The sequence below is a fragment of the Echinops telfairi genome, unplaced genomic scaffold, assembly GCF_000313985.2.
Source record: "Echinops telfairi isolate 266 unplaced genomic scaffold, ASM31398v2 ScPeMD7_655;HRSCAF=1070, whole genome shotgun sequence".
Taxonomy (NCBI): domain Eukaryota; kingdom Metazoa; phylum Chordata; class Mammalia; order Afrosoricida; family Tenrecidae; genus Echinops; species Echinops telfairi.
The window spans coordinates 13,614,281-13,630,696 of NW_022104553.1; the positions used below are offsets into that span (position 1 = coordinate 13,614,281).

Consider the following 16,416-nt stretch of genomic DNA (forward strand, 5'->3'; position numbering starts at 1 on the left):
ATGTGCTTTGCTTCTTTGTTGAAAGTGAAAGTAGCTGTAGCACAGATGTTTTTTTCCTCTTTATGGATGGAGCGAACGGAAGACTCATTCAAGTCGAAATGGCGTGCAACCTCCACGATTTTCTTACCATCTTTGATCATATCCAAAAGTTTTAGCTTTTCCTGGATGGTGAGCATCTTCCTCTGGTGCTTATTTTTATTGTCAGAAGGTTTAGAAGAAGCAGCTCGTTTAGGAGCCATCATAGGGCTTAGATAAAATTTCTTAAAAATCGCAAACAATTACAGTGCCCTGTACAGAAGCAAAAATGCATCTGATACGTAGCTCCGATACGTAGCGATGCAGACAGAAGCGTGTACAGTATGAGCCAACCGGTGGCAGTAATGACAGAGCATGCGCTGTTACGCACGCGATAGAGTGAAGCCGCGGAAGTCGAAGCGCGAAGTGGCAAGGGTTCACTGTACTCATCCCCCATCTTTGCAATATGTTTAGATTTTTGGTACTTGGCCCTGTAGGTAACGGTTACCTAAGGTCACAGGGAGTAAACAGTGTGGAAACAGTACCTCACTTCCTCTGGTTGCCTCCACCCGTCTTTGCCCAGGCTGACAGACAGTGCCTCCCACAGCACTCTACTCCGCTGATTCAGGAATCTGCCGCAGTGGCCATGCAGAAGTCAGATAACACTCACAATGATGGGGACTTATTGGGGAAGTGAACAGGCTACCACAAGCCAGGATCAGAAAACTTGAAGGATACAGGCATTAGTCGACAGCATCACCTTCCTTTAGCCAGCAACCAAATCTCTCTGTCACATGGCTCCGTGGCCTCGGCTTCCATGGGCCAGGAAGCCTGTCTGTAGCTCTGTCTCACAGTCTCATAATCTTGCTCTGTCTCCCGGTCTCGCCGTGGCATGGCCTCCACCACTGCAGGCGGGGATTTCAGATGTGCCCATTGGTGACTCGTCTTCCTTGATGACTGGCCCTCAGGAGGACTGCTGGGTTTCTTTGTTAACGCCCACAGTTGGTTACTCACGTACGTCTTTCTCTAATAGGTGTCTCTGCAAACAGACTGATGGGTGGTGCCATGCAGCTTACCTTCCACAGGATGGCGTTTGACTATTACCCCTTCCACTGGGCAGGTAGGGGAATTCCGAATGAGCACTCTCCCAGCTTGGCCTCAGGGAATGAGGAAAAGTCCTGCGTTTACCCCAGGCTGTTCAGGAGGAAGGTGCCGGGGTGGCAGCATGTATTTAGAGAGCTGAAAATACAGTTTCTCAAGAGGGAAACTTCTAGAATCTTGCTGACCCCCCTGGTGATGAGGGAAGTAGAGGGGAGATGCTGCTGTTGAGTCCAGCTGTGCCCCTCATTTCCACTCGTGCCACTCTGCAGTAGTCTGCAACCAGAGGCGGCAGCAGCGGCTGTTAGGGAGCCATGCAGGAAGTCACCTGTGGGACCCCGTAGTCTGCCACTTTTCTCAGCCCGAAGAATTCTGGATTAGGGGTGACGGATCAGATTCTAAACTCGACTCTACGCACAGCAAGGGTCTTTTAAAAAAAGGCTGTTGCATCATGTTCTCGGGTTAAAAGTTTCTCTCGGTTTCTCCCCGCTCACAGGTGAAAGCTGCAAACACTGGCTGAGGTACTGTGCAGCCATGGAGACCCGAGGCCAATGGGCCCAAAACCTGGTTACGGAGTTTCAGAGTGAAATGGAAAAGAGGCACGAGGAGATGGGGCTCAAAGCCCCCTGGCACCTGGGGGGCGACTCGCCCTTCCGGAGGAAGGCAGGTGGGTTACTAGCAGCCGGAGCCCTCCCGGTGCTTGCCAGCCTCTTGGCGTTCACGCTGGGCTAGTGCATTATCCCAGCCTTATCCTGCGGAGAGACATCAGCGGCTCGCTCCTCTTCACACGGTTCTGGCCAAGATGGTGCAGGGAAGCTGGCACCGTCTTTCTTCAGGAGGCCAGTGCCCTGGGCTTCGGGAGAGTGTCGTGTTCAGCTCCATCCAGTTGCTAGACAGTGTTAGACCCTGTCTTCTACATACAGCAATGAGGACCCGGCTGTGGTACTGTTGACAATTCTCTTGAGTATAAAGTTGAACGTGCCTCATTGCCTTTTCCCTTCCTCCCTGTTTTCCTTTAGAGTCTCTCTCTAGTCCTCGGAAGAGCCCCCTTGAGAAAAGTCCCTCTCAGGGCCAACAGGTTGCCGTTGGGCCCCCGGCCTGGAATCGGTTACGCTCCAGCTGCCTGGTCGTACGGGTGGACGACCTGGACATCCACCAGGTGAGGGGCCCAGGACTCGGGGGAACGTGATTGGAAAGGGGTGGAGTGTAAGACAACTGGAACAGCTGTGGAATCCGGAAGCACCCCCCCCCCCCCCCCACACACACACATACTTTTGAGGGGGTTGATGACTTGGTTCATTTTCTCCTGAGCATGTCGGCTGAGATCAGGACTTCAGAACTCCTTTGAGTGCCCGACTACAAACCTCCCACTGCAGAAAGCATCTTGTGGGGAGGGTTAGGCAGGTGTGAGAGGCCTGGAATATGTGTGAAAAGCTCTAAGCGTCCCTGTGACAGACTTAGGAAGAAGCCTTTAAACCAGCAGTCCTCAGACTTTTTAAACGGGGCCAGTTCACTGTCCCTCAAACCTGTTGGAGGGCTGGACTATAGTTAAAAAAAAACAACTATTAACAAATTCCTATGCACACTGCACATATCTTATTTTGAAGTAAAAAAACAAACGGGCAAAAATACCCGGCGGGCTGGATAAATGTCCTCGGTGGGCCACATGTGGCCCGCGGGCTGTAGTTTGAGGATGCCTGCTTTCAGCTGTTCCTCGCAGAGAATGGAGTTCTCCTCAGGTGCTGAGTAACTTGTGATTCTGCTTAGGTCTCCACAGCTGGACAGCCCAGTAAGAAACCATCTACACTTCTCTCCTGCAGTCGGAAGCTCCACAACCTGCCCACTCAGGTGTCCGCCATTCACATCGAGTTCACAGAGTATTACTTCCCAGACAGCCAGGCGCTCCCAGGTAAGCCCTGACGGCTCACGCCTCGCTCGCCAGCTCACGCCCTCCGCCTTTCTCAGCCTCGGGCCCACGTTGCATCGTTGTGTTGGGAGGATTTTTCGATGTTTGTGTTCGTTGAGCGCACATTTATCAAAAACTCTGTCCCGTGTAGCTGTGTGCCTTTAAAGATCCACTTAAGAGAAAATGAGGGTGTGTGTAGCTGCAGCTTTATCTACACAGTGCTTCTGTCTTCCTCCGTTTTCCAGTTCCCTGTCCCAATCTCTACATTCAGCTAAACGGCCTGACATTTACGATGGATCCTGTCAGCTTGCTCTGGGGAAACTTCTTTTGCCTGGATCTGTATCGCAGCTTGGAGCAGTTCAAAGCTATCTACAAGCTGGAAGACTCAACCCAGACAGATGAGCACCTGGACATCAGACTGGATGCCTTCCGGTTGAAGGTAGGGAGAGAGGGCGGGTTTCCTTCCCTGGCGAAGAGCACCCAGGGCTCTGCTCTCTCCACAGGCCTAGTGGTGTGCTACGTGCGCATGCATGGTGCATTAGTAAGCTACTCAGGTGAGCAGCCTGAATGTCATTTCCTTTTCTCTCTCAAGGTGAGCTTCCCTCTGGAGAAGAGAGAGCAGGCTGGGCTGCATCGTCCCCAGACTCTTGCCATGTCTGCATCCGGCATGACGGCCACCAACACTCGCCATGCTCTGCATTGCAGCTGTCCAGACCTCCAGAGCCTCTTCCGGGCCTTTGCTGCTACTGAGTTCTTCCATTCCAGCCATGTCCGTTTCCCCAAGGTCCCTGGGGGCTTCAGCCTCCTGCACATGCTCTTCTTGCACCATGCCTTCCAACTGGACTCTCGCCTCCCTCCCCAGAAGCCCAGGGCCTCCCAGGATCTCTGGTCCATCCACTTCGCCCAGATCTCCTTGGACTTTGAGGGCACAGAGCACTTCAAAGGGCGTACCTTGAATTTTGTGGCCCCCTTCCCCCTGTCCGTTTGGGCCTGCCTGCCGCGCCGCTGGCAGCAAGCCCAGGCCCGGAAGCGCCTCCTGGCCGCAGAGGGGAGGCTGAAGCCGTCAGCCAGCTTTGGCAGTCCTGTCCATTCCGAGGCCCTGGTCCCTGAGTCTGGGTCCCATCAGAGGTCGAGGACTGAGCAAGACTTGAAAAGCCTCTCAGGACTCCCGGAAGTCGTGGGGATGCTGCAGGAAAGCGGAGGTGATGCCGAGAGCAAGGGCCCTCTGTCGGGGTTGGAGGATGCAGCTGACGTTCACGTGCTGGTCCAGTCCCCCGCCCAGGTCCGTGTGAGGCTTGACCACTACCAGTACCTGGCTCTGCTCCGCCTGAAGGAGGAGTTGCAGGGTCTTCTGGAGCAGCTAACAAAGGATACGGAGGCCATGATGGGGACGCCCCTGCAGGACCAGACGGCCTGCGTTGGAGTCCTCTTCCCCAGTGCCGAAGTGGCTCTGCTCCTGCCCCCTGCCCCCAGGCCTGGTGAGGCGGACTCTGCTGGGTCAGACACCACCAGCCTCCTGGACTCGGAGCCCTCTCCTTCGGAGGGCCGGGAGCTGAAGTCGGACGCCTCCTCGGACCAGGGCCCCGCGAGCCCAGAGAAGGTGCTGGAGGACAGTAGCCTTGCAAACCTGCCCGGAGCCCAGGACGGGCCAGCGCCTCGGCCGAGTAACGGAGACCTGCAGGGCTCGGGCTCGCTCGCCCGGCAGCAGGCGGGACAGGGCCACGAGGCAGTCGAGCTCAGCCGGGCCCAAGTGTCCAGCTCAGCAACAGCGGCGGAGCCCCCGACTGGCAGAGAAACTGCTGTGAATGGGCAGGGCGACCTCATCCCCTTGAAGAACGTTGAAGGGGAGCTGTCAAGTGCTATTCACATGACCCAGGATGCCACCAAGGAGGCCCTGCATGCCACCATGGACCTCACCAAGGAAGCCGTGGCCCTGACTAGGGATGCCTTCAATCTCGGCAAAGACCGCATGACCTCCACCGTGCACAAGATGCTGTCCCTGCCCCCAGCCAAGTGAGTGGTCCTCTGTCTCCTTCAGGCTCCCCGCCCTTCCCTGCGTGCCCGGGCTTGGGCCTCCTGCCATGTGCAGCTTCAGCATGAGGAGCACCGTGCAGTCCTGAGGCTGCACAGTTCCTCTGGCAAAGCCTGTTTTCAGAGGTGTGGTCATGCTCCGTCGAGGAGGACGTAGGCTTCCATAGTTGGAGAGTGCGTTTTTAGGGCTGGATCCAAGTCTGTTTTAAGGGAAAGCCAGGGATTGCAGTAAAGACACTCCAAATCCCAAGGTCGTATTTCTGCCTCCATGTCCCGTAGCCCATTTGGGCAGTTTTCTAATCAACAGTTACTGTTGCCAGGAATCAAGTGATCACCATAGTTGATGCAGATGTTCTGTATCTGACTAACCCCACCTGGCTCAGTGTCATGTTTTACACTCTTTTTTAAAAAATCATTTTAATTGGGGGCTCATACAACTATTCTCACAATCCATCCATCCATCCATCCATTGTGTCAAGCACATTTGTATATTTGTTGCCATCATCATTCTCAAAACATTTGCTTTCTACTTGAGCCCTTGGTATCAGCTCCTCATTTCCCCCCTCCCCACTCCCCCTTCACATGAACCCATGATAATATACAAATTATTATTACTTTGTCCTATCTTACACTGTCCGATGTCTCCCTTCACCCACTTTTCTATTGTCCGTCCGCCAGGGAGGAGGCCACATGCAGATCCTTGTAATCGGTCCCCCCTTTCTACCCCACCTTCTGTCCACCTTCCTGGTATCACCACTCTCACCACTGTGTCTGAAGGGATCATCTGTCATGGATTCCGTGTTTCTGGTTCCTATCTGTACCAGTGTACATCCTGTGGGCTTTGGGTCCCCAATCTGCAGTCCCCTTCATTCACAATGATATGATTTTTTGTTCTTTGATGCCTGGTACCTGAATCCTTCAACACCTCGTGATCGCACAGGCTGGTGTGCTTCTTCCATGTGAGCTTTGTTGCTTCTGAGCTAGATGGCCGCTTGTTTACTTTCAAGCCTTTAAGACCCAGACACTGTATCTTTTGATAGCCTGGCACCATCAACTTTCTTCACCACATTTGCTTATGCGCCCATTTGTCTTCAGCGATCTTGTCGGGAAGGTGAGCATCATGGAATGCCAGTTTATAGAACAAAGTATTCTTGCATTGAGGGAGTACTTCAGTGCAGGCCCAATGTCCATCTGCTACCTTAATACTAAGCCTGTAAATACACGCACATAAACCTACTTCCCCATCCTCATATATAAATATATTCACATATGTACATCCCTGGATTTAGACCTCTATAAATGCCCTTTGCCTCCTAGTTCTTTCCTCTACTGTATTTCCTTTTACTTTCCTCTTGTACCACTATCATGCTCAGCCTTCATTTGGGTTTCAGTAATTCCTATAATTCGGTTACATTGCCCTTGATCAAGCCCTACCAGGCTTCTTACACCCTCCTCACCACTGATTTTGGATCCCTTGTTGTTCCCTTGTCCCTGGCTTGGCTAACACCTCTTCCTTCCCCCACCTCCCCTCTCCCATGTCCCCCGGGGCATATGTCATGCTCTTCAGTGGGCCTTCGCCTCGGGTTTTGTGTGATTGGGTTCCCACAGCAGCCCAAGGAGAGAGCTGGAGGCATTGGTATCCTCCGTTTGTAACGGGAGAAAGGGGCTTCAGAGGAGCCCATTGAGCCGATGCAGCGCGGAAGTCAATGAGTGAACGCTGCCGGGCCCCTAATGGGCCTCCACCAGGAAGAGCCCCGTGTGATTGTTCCGAAGTAGAAAGTCAGACGAGCATGGTCAGCGGTGTGGAAAGGCAGCGTGGATCTCCCACGGAGCCTGTGGCTTTAGGAAAGGTAACGAAGACCAGGTCTGTGGCATGAACGCTTGTGCCTTTCTTGTTTTTTTGCTTTTGTCCTAAGAGAAGTGTCGTAAACAAGCCTGAGCAACGCCTGTTGGTGCGCTAGTACGTGCTAGGCCTAGACCGCCTCGGGGGAAGAGGAGAGGAACACGTAGGCGGCAGGAAGACAGACTCATACTTGTTAGGTGCCATCTCCTCTCTTCTAACTGGTACTGACCTTGTGTCCGCTGCCCAGTCCTGCGCCATCTTCACAGCTGTGCCTGTGTTTGAGCCCATCGTGGCCGCCACGGTGTCCACCCAGCCTCACGGAGGGTTTCTTTCTGGCTGGCCCTCTACCAAGCAGGATGGAACCGGTCCCTCCTGACAGCATGCCCACGCTCATGAGGTGAAGTCTCGCCATCCTCGCTTCTAAGGAGCATCCTGGTTGTACTTCCAACATGCAGGGTTGTTCTCTTCGCTTTTCTGGCAGTCCGTGGTATAGTCCATATTCCTTGACGCCGCTGTAATTCAAAGGCATCCAGTTTTCTTCAGCATTCCTTGTTCGTCGTTCCGCTTTTACACGCATTTGAGCGCTTTCTATGTACCAAGGACTGTTTGGAACACAAATATTAACGCATTAAGTGCTGTAACTACCCATTGAGGGCAGGGACTGATAGCACTTCCCGTGTGACAGATGAGGCTCGGAGAGTCCAGGAGCTCGGTTCAGATCACACAGCCTGACTGTGCGGCCCGCTCGAGTGGAGTGAATAGGAGAATGGTGGCTGAATGGGTACACTGGATGGTGTAAGACACGACCCCAAACCTCCGTGTGTGTGTATCTATCTTTCCATCTATATAGATAAATAATAGAGTAATAAGGGTTCCTGGGGGGCGGTGTAGGGTCAGGACAGAGAGAATAATAAAGGGGAGCTGATATCAAAGAGTTCAAGAAGAAAGAAAATGTTTTGAAACTGATCATGGCAGCAATTGTACAATTATGCCTGATCTAATTGAATTATGGATTCTTATAATATCTGTAAGAGCTCCCAATAAGATGATTGAAAAAAGATTACACAGCCTGTGAGTGGTGGGGCGAGGATTGCGAGCCTGGGCACCCAGTCATTACATTGTGTGCCCTTTTCAAGGGGGAGAGGAGTGAGGGAGATGGGACAGGAGAGAAGAAATGTGTGCCTGAAGAAAGCTCCCTTTTAAACATGAACAGTGGCTTCCTGAGTGTTCGGCCCGTGGCCCGTGTCTCAGCCTCCTTCAGGGCTACTGGTCGGCAGGCCTTCCGAGCGGCTGTGGCAGTGCCCGGGTACTAGCACGTCTCTGAGCGGCTCTTCTCTCTTTCCCTGGCTGCTCGCTTCTTCCTTCTGTCCTATCCAAGTATATGCCCCGGAGGCAGGCTGTCCGTTTCCAGGCCTTTCTGCCCTTGTGAAAAGTTCCCTGCAGAAACTCACGGCCAGGTCTCCCTTGCCCAGTGGAGAGGGTGCGATGAGTTGGCTGCCGATGAGTTGGCAGCCGCTCGATGGCAGGGGGTTTGGTTGAAAGTCTCCTGCAGAGATTCATGGTCTCGGAAACCCGAAGGAGCAGTTCTTCGCTGTCCTTCAGGGTCCCTGTGAGTTGGAATCAGCTTGATGGCAGTGCTTTGTCGGCAAGCCTGTTTTTTAATTATAAAAACGACGTGTGCTCCTTATATCGACAACGTAGAAACGACAGAAGAATAAAGAAGAAAACCTAAGAATCACTGAGATCGCCACTATTTATATTTGGGTCTGTTTTCTTCCAATTTTTATACGCATACATTGATGTGCACATGTGAGTTATGTCTCTATACTTAGAGGATATACACAGATGTCCTTTAACAATGGGGTTCCTCTGGTGGGTACTTCCCATAGGGCTCCTCTGGTGGGTACTTCCCATCCCTTGGGTGTCTGAGTGCATGGTTTTAAATTGCATGCCATAGTCAAGCCGAGGGATGTACCACGATTTACCCAACAGTCCATAATTGGGTTCATTTAGTCTGTTCAACGCCCTCATTGTTGTGAACACCCCCCTCTTTGGGTACATAGTGCATAACTGCATATTGAGAATAAAAGGTAGAGGTGGGGATTTTTGAGTCACGCATTCCAACAGTGTGCTCTGTCTGCCCAAGTTTCAGAAAGTTCACATCACACTATCCTTTTGAATACCCATCTCTCTCGCTCGGTTATTGACTCCATCTTATTTCTGCTGAAGTCTGTATTTCCAGTTGGGATTCTCCTTCCCCGGTCTTCAGTTAAAACTGGCTATAGCTCCATGTGCACCTCCTAGGGCCGCGTTGCACCTCACAGTCACGAAACCACATTCTTTACCCCCGTCATTGAGCGTCATCATTCTCTTGCTCAGCCAGCTTTCCTCCATTTTTTAGCTTGTTGTTTCACACACACACACACACACACACACACACACACACACACACACACACACCGTGTACAGTAGTGTCTGTGGACAGAAGGGGTGCTGAGTGAGTAAGCTGAGGGATGGTGGCAGGCATGAACTCCAGGGAAGCAGGGAGCACTGGGGTCTGTGTGAGGAATGACCTTGATGAGCTGGCCATCTAATGCTGCCGTGAGAGCAGTGCTTATGCAGTTTGAGATGCTGGAGTAAGAGGGTTCGGAAAATCTCATGGTTGAGGGAGAAAGAGACCTGATCCCCTTCTAAAAGGGGGTGTTAGCTGGAGCCCCAGTGTTTTGAATAAATCATTTTCTTGGGGGCTCTTCCAGCTCTTCTAGCAATCTGTACCTCGAGAGTGTATCAAGACATTTGTGCATATGTTGCCACCATCCTTAGAAAGAAAGGTTTTCTTTCTACCTGAGCCTTTTGCATCAGCTCCTCTGTTTTTGGAGTCCCAGGTTTGCTTGACGTGAACTGTCTGGAGGTGGAAACAAGCTAAGCTACCCGAGTGTGTGTTGTTTTGTTAAACAGGGATCCCCTGGCCAAGATGGATGAGGGGGTGGCCACGCCAGTGAGCGGAGGAGCTGCCCGACTCCGCTTTTTCTCCATGAGGAGGACCATGTCCCAGCAGTCATTTGATGGTGTCTCGTTGGACAGCAGTGGCCCTGAAGACCGGATTTCAGTGGACAGCGACGGCAGTGAGGGATTTGTGATGCTCTTGGAGTCTGGTAAGTGGAAGCGAGTCAGGCAGGGCTGCCACCAGAACTCCAGACTCAGTGCCATTGAGTCACTGCTGACTCATAGTGACCCCTGTGGGTTTCTGAGACTGGACCTGTTTACAGGAGTAGAAAGCCCAGTCTTTGTCTAGAGCTGCTGCTGGCGGTTTCGAACTGTCGACCATGCGGATTGTAGCCCAACACCTTAACCATTCCACCACCAGGGCTCCTTGGGCAGGACTGCAGAAATCCAGGAAGAGCTCTCTTGCTCCCTTTATTCAGACCAGCAAGATTGAAAAGGAGCCAATAATTGGTAAAATATAGGTTTTCTTAAACACCTCCCCCCTCCCCACCATCCTTCCCCCACAAAAAAAGAAGTTTTAATGGGTCTGTGGCTCTGGCTTTATCCTCCATTTACTAAATTATTGGTTAGCTCATGACTTTTGTCACAAGAAGAGACTTGGCGTACTGGTTATGTGTTGGGCTAGTTAACTGAAAGGTCAGCAGTTTAAAACCACCAAGAACTGCAGGACAAAGACAGGGCCTTTCTGCTCTTGTGAAAAGTTCCCTTCAGAAACTCACGGCCAGGTCTCCCCTGCCCAGTGGAGAGGGTGCGATGAGTTGGCAGCCGCTCGATGGCAGGAGGGAGTTTGGTTGAAGAGTCTCCTGCAGAGATTCATGGTCCCGGAAACCCGAAGGAGCAGTTCTTCACCGTCCTTCAGGGTCACTGTGAGTTGGAATCAGCTTGATGGCAGTGTTGTTTGTTTTGTTAAAGCGTCAACATGAGAATAAAGAGAAAGTATTATTAGTTTGCATGGTGGTACCCATGTTTGCTCTATTATTAGTCTTTGTAACCTCTGATGGGGACTTTTAAATATGTGCCCAAGTTCACAGGATCCCCTAGTGAACCCTTCATGTACTTAGCCTCCAGCCTCAGCTAGGAAGGGCCCAGCCAACCTTGTTCCCTGGACACCGCCACCCACTCCCCCTTCCTGTCGTTTATAAGCAAATGCTGAACATCAGGATTTGATCTGTAAATCTTTCCAGTTTGCATCTCTAAAAGGTAGTCTTTTTACCCATCTATGTGACAAATACCATGATTACACTTGGGAAAAAAAGCAAAGTAATTTACACATTTTATCAAATATCTGAATTTTGAATTGCCTTATAAGATGCCGTTAATGTTCTGTTTACTGTTGTGATTGTTTTTAGAGGTTAGACGTGAACAGGGCTTTTTCATTTTTGTGAAAATCCGCCTGTCCTTTCCTCATGCAGAGTCTGGTCCGGATTCTCTCCCGTCAGGATCTCTTCCCAGTGTCTTGGATGATGCTGGTGTCCAAGGGAGCCCTGCTGTGGACACTCCTGGCCAGGGGTCTCCCGAGGCCAATGGCGCGGTCTCACCCAGTGGAGAAGGCCTCGACATTCACCCGGTCAGTTGCTTTCCTTTCTTCTCTGTAGAGAGTGGGCTTTGGGCTGGAAGCTCGGGACTCGGCGCTAAGAGAGTCTCTTTGACAGGTCTCAGTGCTGGTCCTGAGGGTGAATGAGGTGGCTTTGGGGATAGAGGTGCATGGGGAGGACCTGATCGTGGCCATGCAAGCAGAGGAACTGACCCTCCAGCAGCTGGGCACCGTGGGCCTCTGGCAGTTCTTGCACGGACAGTGCCCAGGTGAGGATGGGGGCAGGGTTTGTCTAGCTGGAGCTTAAGTTTTGCCCTTCGGTGTGTTCTAAAGGCAAGCAGCCAGTAGGGGGCAGAAGAGCTCCGCTGAGGCCTCCTTTTTGCCGGGAGCTTCCAGGAGCTCTTCCTGAGCAAGGCTTTGCCTGCAGTGGGCTGTGCTCCACTCGGTGTCAGGTGTTCCTTTGCTCCTGCATGTGGCTGCTGACATAACACTGGGTCTGATCAAGGAACTCTTGGGCACAGTCAGTCCTGTGATGCGAATTATCATTTATCCTTTCAGAGGATCAGGAAAAGTCTGAACATGATTAAATGTTAAAAATATGCCAATTAGGTCCTAAAGAATAGTTTTAAACTGTAGCTGAGACATAAAAATAGCACTGTGATGACGAGCCTGTGTGCTTATACATACCTTAATAAACAGTGGGCGCCACTCCCTTGAGAGCTCATGGGCGCTCTTCACTGGCTGTCTCTGACCCTTGCCTGTCTGAGGTTATCATGAGCCTGGACTTGGTGTGAATTACTTGCCTCGCAGTAGGATTTGTATCGATATATTTTTTCATTTCTCAGGGTCCCCCCTCCCTCACTGTTTTATTGTGGTACATGTATCTCTGTAGCCAGCCATTGGTCATTTCAACACTCTTCCCATGCATGCTTTCAAGAGAGAATCACAGTTGAACCGTCACTGTTTATCTGTTCCCAATTTTTTCTGTTACTCTTAGTACATCAGCTCAGTGTCCCTTAAGCATCAAGGCCTCCTTTTCTCTCTCTCTCACCTGCTCCTTGAGTTTATTTGAAGGGATTCATAGTTTATGGTCTTTTGTGATATTTTTCACTTAACATATTTTTAAAAATTCTTCTATGCTGTTGAGTTAGCTACAATGCATTCATTTTTCACTGCTACATAATATTCTGAGTCCTGGTGGCATTGTGGTTATACGTTAGGCTGTTCACTGCAAGGGTAGCAGTTAGAAGCCACTAGCTGCCCCGAGGGTTTTACAGTCTTGGAACCCACAGGGACAGTTCTACCCTGTCCTGTGAGGGTGCTGTAAGTCAGCATCAACTTTTTAAAAAATCATTTTATTGGGGGCTCTTACAGCTCATTTTTTTCCCTCCTCTAATTCTTCTTCTTTTTTTAAAAAAAACAATTTTATTAGGGGCTCATACAACTCTTTTCACAATCCACTCATACATCACTTGTGTTAAGCAAATTTTATACATTCATTGCCCTCATCATTCTCAAAACATTTGCTCTCCGCTTAAGCCTCTGGCATCAGGTCCTCATTTTTCCCCTCCTCCCCTCCCCCCTCCTCCCTCATGAACCCTTGATAATTTATAAATTACTATTTTGCCATATCTTGCCCTGTCCGACGTCTCCCTTCACCCACTTTTCTGTTGTCCATCCCCCAGGGAGGAGGTCACATGTAGATCCTTGTAATCGGTTTCCCCTTTCCAACCCACCCACCCTCTGCCCTCCCAGTATCGCCTCTCACACCACTGGTCCTGAAGGGATCATCCGCCCTGGATTCCCAGTGTTTCCAGTTCCTATCTGTACCAGTGTACATCCTCTGGTCTAGCCAAACTTGCAAGGTAGAATTGGGATCATGATAGTGGAGGCGGGGGTGGGGGGTGGGGGGCGGATTTAGGAACTAGAGGAAAGTTGTATTTTTCATTGTTGCTACATCGCACTCTGTCTCATCTTCTCCCTGTGACCCCTCTGCAAGGGAATGTCCAATGGCCTACAAATGAGCTTTGGGTCTCCACTCCGTACTCCCCACCTCATTCACAATGATATGATTTTTTGTTCTGATGATGCCTGATACTTGATCCCTTCGACACCTCACTATCTCACAGGCTGGTGTGCTTCTTCCATGTGGGCTTTGTTGCTTCTGAGCTAGATGGCCGCTTGTTTACCTTCAAGCCCTGAAGACCCCAGGCGCTATATCTTTTGATAGCCAGGCACCATCAGTTCTTTTACAGCTCTTATAACAATCCATACATCCATGTGTCAAGCAAGAGTCGGAATACACTTGATGGCAGTGAGTTTCTTTGTTGGGTTATTATGTAGCACTCTGTTGCATACCATCGTCACCTTTTTAGAACACCAGCTAGAGTGGTATACACCTGACATACGCTGCAGTTCGCTCCCTTGAAGGATTGCTGCTGTGGTGTGGCGGCCGGTCAGCTCTGACTCGTGGCGGAGCAGAACTGCACCATGCGTTTCTTAGGCTGCAGGCTTTGTGGAACCCATCGCCAGCTTGTTCTCCAGTGGAGGAGCTGCTGGGTGTGGATCTCTGACCTTTCAGTGGCAGCTAAGTACTTAACCACTGCACCACCAAAACACTCTCGTTTTCAATAAGTTAAATCCAGTGCCATCAAGTTGATACCAGCTCAGAGGCCTGATAGTGCAGAGGAGAGCTGCCCTGTAGGAGTAAGTGGTGGGTTCAAACTGACTGCGGCTAGAAGCCCAACACGTACTCCACTGTGCCATCAGGGTGCCTGTTAGACAGCTTGATAACAGTTTAGTTTCACGGCTCTGTAAATTTGCTTTCACCGCCATTCAATTTTAGAGCATTTTCATCACCCCCAAAAGATCCCCTATGCCCATTACCACTCTACCTTTTCCATCTGTCCTGAACAGATATCCAAGTTATTTCTGTTTGTATTTGCTATTTCAAATAGTGTTCAAATAGTGTTGCCATAAACCAATCTTGTTCATGTCTCCTGGTACATACCTTAATTTTAGGCGAATAACACAAGCAAACCATGTTAAACCCTCACATGTTTTCAGATGCTCGCTATGTGTGTGCACACTATAGGCATGTGCACCTTATTTGGGGAAAAATATAGTATGGCCAAGAATTCCTTCAGAGTTATAGTCTTGTGGACATAATTTCTAGGTCATTAGGGTAGGTTTAGCTTCATCCTTACTTACCAGAGAATGCCAAATTATGTCCCAAAGCGGCTGTGTCAGTTCAGTAAATATATGAGCAGTTCCATGCCCTTGGCTGTACCAGGGCTTGTCTTTATGGAGCTTGAAGAGGGTAGCGTATGTCATACGTGGCTCTAGTAGAGAGAGATGATAGAGCCTTTGATAAAGTGAGAGACATTCAAGTCGAGCTGACTTGAAGGTCCTTTGCTTTAAGAGCCTTCCCTGGGCCATTAGGCCAGCACCTCAGATTCAGAGCTAGGCCGGTTTGGAACCATTCCTTAGGCTCTCTTCTACCTGGAGTGGCATTCCACCAAAGTGGCCGTGCCCTTTTCATTGTACAGCCAGGCTGCTTCTCCCAGACCCGAGGCTGTGGCTTCCTTGGTGTCCAAACCTTAGGGCAAGTGAAGCCTGCATCTGTGGGACGGGACGCTGATTACATCTCACAGGAATGGTAGGCATAGTAAGTAGAGGTGAAGTGCTTAGACCTGCCCCTGGCTGCCAATAACTCTTCCTTCTCTTTCTTCGCAAAGATGCAAGTTTTCAGGATCCCTCGACTTTGAAGGCCGGCCACATCAGGCCAGCTGTGGGCCTTCGATTTGAGGTGGGGCCTGCTGCTGCTGTCCATTCCCCACTGGCCACACAGAATGGCTTCTTGCACTGCTTGGTTCATGGCTGTGACCTTGAGCTGTTCACTTCAGTGCTCAATGCCTTGGGGCCCTTCTTTGAGGATGAGGAGATTCCAGTGGTGGTCCCCATGCAGATTGAGCTCCTGAACTCCAGCATCACCCTGAAGGTGAGAGAGAAACGCACACGCACACGTGCGTGCACACTCCCGTCCCCTCCTCTCCAGGGCCTGCAACGGCAGTTGTCAACTTCTTCCCTTGTCACCATTAGAACTTGGTGAGGAGCAAGCGAGGTAATGCTTTGTCAGTGTTCTACCGTGTCCTCCTTGCTGCCAGTCAATTCTGAGTCATAGTGACCCTACCGGGAGCCCAAGGATCCCAAAACCTTCTTCCTGAGGCAGCTGTTGGGTTCGAACCACTGAACCTTTGGCTAGCAGCCAGCTACTTTATTGCTGTCGGGAAGTCTGGGATTCAAGCGAGAACCCTGTGTGTAATCATAGCCCTGTCTTTGGCCTGAGGCATGACTAGATGGGGTATCTAAGCCTCAGTTTCACTCTAGAATGGGACTGTTATAACTCCCACACTTTGCAGGACTGTGTGGAGAAATAACAACATAAAAGAGCTCCAGGCTGAATGGGCTGTGCTGTCTAAATGGTTCTGAGCTGGGTGGGGCATCATGGGGATTCTTCCTCTTCCTGCAGGATGACATCCCTCCCATCTACCCGACGTCCCCGGGCCCTGTCCCCATCACCCTGGCCATGGAGCACCTGGTGCTGAAGCGGAGTGATGACGGGGTGTTCAGCATAGGCGGTGAGTCAGAGCCCTCGGGCTGCTAGCCTCTCTGCCTTCTTTCCCTCTGAGGAAAGAGGTTTGGGTCTTGGCAGCAGTGTGTCACTTCGCATCTTTCCCTCTTTTCCAGCTGCTGCGCAGGACAGGCCATCAGCAGAAGCACAAGTACCTAAAAGTGAGAAGAGGCAGCCCCCCAAAGAACAAGCGTTCCTGGTCCCCACAGAGGTGGTGGCTTTTGGACTGCAGGTGAGTCCCTAACTGAAGATCCCCCTTTCCACAAGCTCGGAGGCACTGTCACCTGGAAGCTGGCCAAACCGTGAGGGCTGTTGGTCTTGCTGTGTATCTGCGTCTGCAAGTCCGGGGG

The 16,416-nt window shown here is 51.0% G+C and overlaps 1 protein-coding gene across 1 annotated transcript in view; it reads left to right on the forward strand.

The window, feature by feature from the left end:
* Positions 1-16,416, forward strand: part of UHRF1BP1 (UHRF1 binding protein 1) — a gene marked incomplete at its 5' end in the record, with an annotated part of 87,687 nt that overhangs the window by 66,875 nt on the left and 4,396 nt on the right. Inside the window, 12 exons of the mRNA XM_004717243.2 lie at positions 1,049-1,135; positions 1,610-1,780; positions 2,133-2,272; positions 2,881-3,022; positions 3,265-3,458; positions 3,612-5,032; positions 9,852-10,048; positions 11,312-11,466; positions 11,552-11,702; positions 15,171-15,433; positions 15,965-16,073; positions 16,183-16,298. Coding sequence (XP_004717300.2) covers positions 1,049-1,135; positions 1,610-1,780; positions 2,133-2,272; positions 2,881-3,022; positions 3,265-3,458; positions 3,612-5,032; positions 9,852-10,048; positions 11,312-11,466; positions 11,552-11,702; positions 15,171-15,433; positions 15,965-16,073; positions 16,183-16,298 — 3,146 coding nt within the window. The remainder of the gene's footprint in view (positions 1-1,048; positions 1,136-1,609; positions 1,781-2,132; positions 2,273-2,880; positions 3,023-3,264; positions 3,459-3,611; positions 5,033-9,851; positions 10,049-11,311; positions 11,467-11,551; positions 11,703-15,170; positions 15,434-15,964; positions 16,074-16,182; positions 16,299-16,416) is intronic.